Source organism: Lepeophtheirus salmonis, chromosome 5 (genome assembly GCF_016086655.4).
Source record: "Lepeophtheirus salmonis chromosome 5, UVic_Lsal_1.4, whole genome shotgun sequence".
Lineage (NCBI taxonomy): Eukaryota > Metazoa > Arthropoda > Copepoda > Siphonostomatoida > Caligidae > Lepeophtheirus > Lepeophtheirus salmonis.
In genome coordinates, this window is record NC_052135.2 from 33,081,037 (window position 1) to 33,088,879 (window position 7,843).

A 7,843-nucleotide genomic window follows, 5' to 3' on the forward strand; every position below is an offset into this window, starting at 1 on the left:
GGTTAGGAGAGACGTTATATTTATAAATTCTGAATGAGAGTATGCTTATTCATCTCCTCTATTAAATTATGTTGTAAACTTTTCGATTTACTATAATTACGTTTTATTTTTCTGAAATTGCTCAAAACAAAACGAAAACCCGTTTAGAAAGTAAAAGATTAAACGAATTCAAAGTAAACGATTTAGTGAACTCAACGATTTAAAAAAGTGAACAAGTAACGACAAGCCTGGATATTATGTATTTCGACATTCACATGCGTACTTGAAAACGAAAGATTTCGCGATGCACATACTTATTTGATTTATATGACGTCAAAACTCTAAAACTGACGTCATAACCTATAAAATTACTTATGTGAAAATAAACATCAACGAAAACAACAACAGTCAACATGTCTCTCAATGAGCTTATGCATCCAAGAAATCCGTACAAAACTCGTCCGGATTTTAAATCCCTTGCACTAAAGTATCCCGAATTTCGATCACACTTGACAACGGATCTTCGTGGTAATGTAAACTTGGATTTTAAAACAGGAGTTGGGGTCCTGACAAAGATCCTTCTGCATCAGGATTTTGGACTCTCCATAAAGCTACCCCTTGGCGCTCTTGTACCTACTCTTCCTTTAAGGTTCAACTATTTATTGTGGATTCAAGATATTTTACAATTAAATCAGGTATGTATATTGTAGCAGGAAACTTCAACTTGTATTATTATGAATAATTATTAATCGTGACCATAAATTTGTAATGCTGTGTATTATAAGGTATACTGTGTATATATTCAATTGTGTACAAGTTGTAACTTGTACTAGCTAACCGTACAAGGTGTATTATAAAAAAAAAAGATGCGCCATTTTAAATGAATAATTTACTGTAATTGTGAGTCGGATAATTATCATGCAATTATTCAAATTTCATTAGATATATAATATTTGGGTGTTAATAATTTTTATTCATACTAAGTAATCTGTGACACATTTGATTATTCAAATGCCCACAGTTCTATATTTCTCGCAAATATATAGTAAATGAGTAATATATAAAAATGAAATTAATAATTATTAAATATACTTGTGTTTTAATTAGATAATGCGTTATTTGGCGTGCAAATTGCAACTAATATTTTTTTATTGTATTATCATTCATATATGAGGAAATCATTTGATAACATACTAAATAATGTCTTTTTTTGCCTCTAAAAAAATCAGTCAAATCAGTATTCTTGATTAAAAAAAATTAAATCTTAGATTTTTTTTTAATGTAAGATTTTTGCCTCAAATTAACTTTCTATATCTTTAAAAGATATCTTAAAAATTTTTAATACGTACAAAATATAATAACGTATTAAAGAACTTAACTATTTTTGGAAAAGTGAAATTTTCTTTATTTTGTGTTTGAGAGTCTATTTTTATATTTTTCAGATTAATGCAAATATTAAGGGCCTTGATATTGGTGTGGGCTCCTCCTGTATATACCCTTTACTTGCCGCTAAGCATTTCAATTGGAAAATGCTTGGGAATGAAGCTCACGAGGAGAGCTTGTCTTATGCACAAAGGAATGTAACAGAAAATAAATTGGAAAACAACATCGTTATTAAATCCAGTTCTTCGTTTTTTGGAATTATTGAAGAAACTCAGGAGATATTGGATTTTACTATGTGTAATCCTCCTTTTTTTGATACAAATTGCTACGAAAGTTGTGAAGAAAAGCCAGGTTTAGATCATGAAATGATGACGGAAGGAGGTGAAGAGGAATTTGTTAAATATATGATTAAGGAGAGTGAAAAATTTAATAGCAAAGTTAAACTTTTCACATGTATGCTTGGGAAAAAATCAACATTGATAACAATGAAGAAATTATTTTATTCTCTTGTCAATGAAAACCAAGGAAGGTTTTTTTGGAGTTTTACAGAGTTTTGCCAAGGTAAGACCATGCGTTGGGGGATAGTTTGGACTTTTTCGAATCTAATAAACTTGCCAAAGGAGTCTATTTTAAGTGTCAAAAAGAAAAATCAGAGAATGATGGCTCCCATGTCATTTTCATTCTCAACTCAAAAGAACTGTATTGAACTATTTCATGACTTGAATGAGATGTTTACTTCGGATTTGAAATGCAGGATCGATACTATTGGAAAACCTAGTAAGACCAAAGTGTCTTGTAAAATTCAGACTTTTCATGTTCTATGGAAGAATCAAAGAAGACTACGAAGGGAGAAGATTCGCTTAGAAGATAATCCTTCAGATGCTAAGCGAGCTAGGATCAGTTTTGAAAATAATGAACCAGATACTTTACAATTACATTTTGAGATGAACATGCATAAGTTCAAAGATAATTCCATTATTGAGTTCTTTTATCTTGACGGAAAGTCTGGAAAAGAAGGCTTACATCAAGTGATTCAATTTTTAAAAAATAAACTTGGTATTCATTCTGTGGTCAATTCCTAAAAACTTGCAGTTTTTCTTTGGTTGAATTCTACCTAACAAAATCTTACTTTTATTTCCTATTAAATTTGTGAAAAAACAAATATTAAATGAAGTTTAGTTTGTCAGACTATTTAAAAGACTCTCGAGAAATACTAAGTTTGACTATCATTTCACTGAAGAAAAATGGACAATATACATCAAAATAAGAGTTTTTCTTATAATTTTCATATTGCTTACATTGTAATTTATGTATAAATTTAATGGTATATCTATCTTCATTCATTATCATTATGAACATACATATGCTTGTATGTTGTAGGTCTCATAAATAACAATGGAGCTTGGTAGGAAATTTTATATCCGTCACAGTATTCTGAAGGAAGAAGAGGACATAACTCATGAGTTCAAAGGTCATAGAGTTCTCCATTTTGAAGAAGACGGCAGAAATGGAAGAGATGCTAATGGCCGTAAGACGAGGCAATATATATCTAAATATTTATGTGGTATGTTGAATTCGGGCAAAGGTGGTAGACTTTATATTGGAGTTCTTGATAATGGTCAAATAGAGGGTGTCATGTTGACTCGCTATCAAAAGGATCACATTTTAACTTCTTTAGAAGATATTTTTGAGAGATTTGAGCCTCCACTCCATTTTTCACTATATTCCGTGAGTTTTGTGCCCGTTTTGGAAGATAATGAAATCGAAGAAGGAATTAAGGATGGGTATAAATACTGGGACGAGGTAGAATACTATTATTATTTCCTTGTTAATACAAATTGTCAACTGTTTTTTTTTAAAAGAATCAAAGAGGTTATCCTCATAAAATTCGAACACATTCTTATTGCTGGTGTGACTTGGAATCTCAAGCAGCCTTGATGTCAGGCTTGATTAATCCATTTTATGTTGTCGAAATACAGCTCAAATCTATTACAAATCTGAAGGTACCTTATCGAGCTGAAGATGGGGCCTATTATATACGAAGAAATGCTTTTAATGAGTGCATTGATTATTCTGAACTAATTAAGGAATTGGAGTGTCGTTAAATATAGGTAGATGTACCTATTTACCAATAATATTATTCGGCAAGTTGCACCCGTCATCGTTTATAACTAGAGTACTTTATAAATATATTTTGACTATCTTGGAGTGTATTGTATTTAAATTGGTTGAAATTGCCTTTTTGATACGTATGTTTTACCATTAATTAGCAACTTATTAAAATAAAAACATATTCCTGATTTTCGAAATGTGTAATGTGGGTGTATAATATATATATTTGTTATTGAAATTTTTTGGACAGATTATATTAAGTATAGCTAAAAAGTTTATAATAAATTGTTATTTATAAACTATACATTTTTCAACGTGAATATTAAATAAAATGTATTTTTTTTTAAATTGGTTGTTGTAGTATATATTTTATTTTGTGCTTACTTCTGATTCATGATATGAGTAGATTTTAAGTACCCGATCTAATTTTTGAACTTCAAACAGAGCCGACAAAGACAATAATACCCAGAAACGAGTAAATAGGATTTAAAAACAACAACATACAACTTGAGTACAAGAGACCCGGATGCACCACCCACTCTACTCAAATTTAAGCTAGACTTAACCAATGTAAACTTAAACTAGCTGGACTTAATTATGATGACATAAAATGAAATATTTTTTATTAACATGTAAATAAGTCAACTTCTTTCTCAGTAAGTGCAAAATTCAAATTTTATATACATGGATAAATTACATTTAAAAATATTGCGAAAGTTAGAAGTGAAAATACAGGGATTATTCGTTCTAGAATTCGGGATAGCCTGAATCTTCTTAAATTTTATTATAAGAATATAATTATTATTCATGATAGATTTTCAAAAGAAGTGATTTTGAATTGTAAAATGGAAAATATTAACGAACATAGAAGTAATAAGAATGGAGCTGTTTCACTTATGAGCTATGATAGAACTCGTTATTACTCAATAAAGTTTCTAAGCAACCGGCTGCTATCAGAGGGTGGGTGAATATTTATTTGAAATTTATAAGTCCACTGTTTGTCAGATTGTCAAAAGTTTGTCGTCTGCCATTCCTCACGTAAGAAACAATATATTGATTTTAATCCCAATCTATGCATCAATTTCTTGAACGTACGGGATTTCTATGTCTATCAAATGTAACAGATTGCACCCACATCCCGATATAAACTCCTGTTATGCTAAATGGAGATTTCTTTCCAAAATTGCAAGGGATATTTCTCTATCAATGTACAACTTGTATACAATTATAAAAGTGAAATAATTAATATCGCAGTTCGTTGGCATAGATCCACGCATGACCGCAGAATTTTCGATAATGATTAACTTTCTGCTCTCCTTGAAGATCAAAGATTCAAAGGTTATCTTATTGGGGATACAATGGCTATGAATGGGGACCCTATCTCATGATTTAATATTAAATCCCCAAACAAACTCTTGATAGACTGTTTGGATCCTGGAAAAGATAGTTTCCTAATCCATTAAAAAAACATGATATTGAATATACACAATACTTTGATTGTAATTTTTGCAATTGTTGTGCTTTATAATTTTAAAGTAATGTAAGGACACCCAATACAGTCTTCTAATGATCTAAGAAAATATAAACTGATACATCAATCCGAATTTATGGGGACTTGAAAAAAGGCTTTTTATCGTTCACAATAATTTTAAACTCGTTTAATCTTCATTATTTCAATTTGAATATATTTATGAAGTAATAAAGTTATTTTCATTCACTTTTATTTTGTTAAAAGTATTTTTTCTTTTTTCTTCGTATTGTTCTAAAAATAAAAATTGTTGATTATAAATTGATAGTAGATAAATTGTAAGTATATTCTAAGGTAATATTTTTTTACAACTTTAAAGTATTGTATTTAAATAACTATAGCCTATAATGATCACTAGTGATCTCTGCCAGCAAATATGTCGTCTCTCGAAGTTACCATATTTTTTATGACATTCTCTCAGGCGTTGTTTAGAGAAATTTAGACAGTATTCACATTCCTAACTAAAACCGATGCTACAGCTATGTGTGTATGGAAGGGTGGGGGCACACTTAATAGAGTATTAAGTTGTAAAAAATTGGATGTCAATCGTAAATTTAATAGAAATACTTTTAAATCTTAAGAAAGGGCTTTTAAATCTTAGGAAAGGACTTTTATTCTTTGGAAAGGACCATATCTTTTTTATTTAAACATAAATAAGTTAGTGAAATAAAATGGGAAATCAGTCGGAAAAATCATAGAAACCCTAGTCTCTAACCATGCCCCTCCGTGGTGCATGGTCACGTATTTGATCCTCCCACTCCACCACTGAACATGGAGAAGTGAATATGTACGCCTTTTTAAGCGTGTAAGATTCCTTTTTTATAATTTCCTTAAACAAGAATTACAACATGTACAATTAATATTTTTTGAATCTCTCTCAAGTTGTTACGCAGTGTTTGATTGAGTGCATGAAGAAGTGCGTGGTTATCATTATTATGTTTTGGAAAATTAACCTACTCCAAAGGATCAAGGAAGACTTCGAATCCGTGATATTTTACCGATTTCGAAGGATCAAAATAAGGATTCTACGGATGAAGGACCTGGAAGCCTTTCTCCATGAGTCAACATATTTCATTCTTCCATCTAATGGTAGATGAGAACTTACTTCAGAGTCGTCACTCAAAAAGATATATTTAATATATTATATTTTACTACTTACCCTTTCTTATACCCGGCGTCAGGCATTTTTTCGTGTAGGGGCATGACATTACACTCCCAATATAATATGTCTATTGACTATTACTATTAGCCATAACAGTAAAGTTAGTCCTCTTATCTGTAAGAAACCTGATTTTCTCAAGTGGGGTTATGTCCCTCGTGTCCTCCCTGTCTCTGATACTGCCTTTGTTCCTGATCACGAATAATCTCAAAGATTTCATTCAAGTGATAGGTGGTATCCTGAATAACTAATAAACAAGTGCTCTTTTTTAGACGTGTAATTGCCTGGAATAGGAGTCGTATCGATTTTAGAAGTATATAAATTGCACAAAACTCCGGCATTTTGGATTTGAATATAGCTCTCTCCCTCTCATTCAATAAGAAGATCTTATATAGTATAATTATCATGAAGCCAAAATTTATTTCGGTATAAATAAATTATCTCTCAAGAAGTCATGGTGGGAAGAGGAGGAGCACTCTCAGTCTCTTACCATGTTAATAATCCCTCGGGTTATCTATTTCTCTCTCAAGGATCGACTTCTCGTGAATTTTATGATCATAATAATAGGCACTTAATAAATATTGAGAATTGATGCCCACGGCTCTTCACTTTTAATACTCCTTTATTCTTAACCACTCATTGATCTCTTTACCTTGTTGATAGATAAAATAATTTCCAAAGATTGTAGTGTCCTAACAGTTTCGGAAATCAAAAAGTATAGAAGATAGTGATTAATTTTAATAAATTTATTGGTAAATAGTGATAAAATCAACCTCTTGTTCTGGTAAACATTTATTGTTTATATCTAAATGATGATAGTTTTGGACATCTTTGCTTTTTATTTTATTCCGATATACATTGTTAATCAAATCAATACTATCAAAAGTATCCTTGTAATTTTATATACATTAAGTTTATTCAGTTATTTATTATTAGTAACTTTGCTACAATTAGTGAAATTAAAATAGAGTTCATACTTCTTATAGTAAAATAAGAAAATTTAATATTAACATGTCGTTATATATAAATTCAGTTTATACAGGGTCTGAACTCTTTATTGGGCCCAAGTTGTAATATAAATGTTTATTAAATTGCTGTCTTAATTTAGAAGTATGAAATAAAGATTGATAGACTTATGTGATTTATCTTTAGTAAAATGTTACTTTATTTATTTTCCATCTACTTTTTTTAAATACAAGCTAGAGTATTCCCGCTCATGTCGTTACCTATATTGCAACCTTTTGTTCCAAAATAACTAGAAAAAAGGCCCCAAATCATCTCGTAGTTAGCCGAATAAGTCAAATATACCAACTGCACTTAAATACTTACATAAATTATTATCATATTATTTTCCCACGATTTTTAAATAAATATATTTCATACGTAGTATTTGATTCGATAGTGTGTTATGATATTGCTTAGTAATATTTTATTATAAGCGTAGCTATACATTTCTACTTGTATATGATATCCAAAATAATTTCATAGAAATAATAAAATGGCCAATATATATAGATATACAACGACTACGAGGGATCAACAAAAAATTGTACAGGTGTGCGCGTCTAAAACTGAACACTCCTTTAAATTTTACGCTATTCACATATTCCTGATTTTATTGAGTTGAAACCGGTATATATTTCGAGGAAAGGGTCTTGACTAGTTATAAACAAAACTACAGC

The 7,843-nt window shown here is 30.2% G+C and overlaps 2 protein-coding genes and 1 long non-coding RNA gene across 4 annotated transcripts; all 3 read left to right on the forward strand.

Annotated features, from left to right (window-relative positions):
- Positions 1-3,822, forward strand: LOC121118055 (U6 small nuclear RNA (adenine-(43)-N(6))-methyltransferase). 2 transcript variants are annotated; one of them, XM_071888625.1, is made up of 4 exons: positions 296-674; positions 1,422-2,686; positions 2,743-3,165; positions 3,225-3,822. In XM_071888625.1, the coding sequence occupies exons 1-2, from the start codon at positions 393-395 to the stop codon at positions 2,442-2,444; spliced, it is 1,305 nt and encodes a 434-aa protein (XP_071744726.1). In that variant the 5' UTR covers positions 296-392; the 3' UTR covers positions 2,445-2,686; positions 2,743-3,165; positions 3,225-3,822. The 2 variants fall into 2 exon arrangements, with proteins under 2 accessions (XP_071744725.1, XP_071744726.1); XM_071888624.1 differs by having other exon boundaries at positions 1-674; positions 1,422-3,165.
- Positions 2,758-3,467, forward strand: LOC139904738 (schlafen-like protein 2). The gene is made up of 2 exons (XM_071888094.1): positions 2,758-3,165; positions 3,225-3,467. Exons 1-2 carry the CDS (start codon positions 2,758-2,760, stop codon positions 3,465-3,467), a joined length of 651 nt encoding a protein of 216 aa, XP_071744195.1.
- Positions 3,823-5,609: 1,787 nt separating the features above from the next.
- Positions 5,610-7,317, forward strand: LOC139905447 (uncharacterized). The gene is made up of 2 exons (XR_011780190.1): positions 5,610-5,807; positions 5,885-7,317. It is a non-coding gene; the product is annotated as an uncharacterized lncRNA (long non-coding RNA).
- The last annotated feature ends 526 nt before the right edge of the window (positions 7,318-7,843 follow it).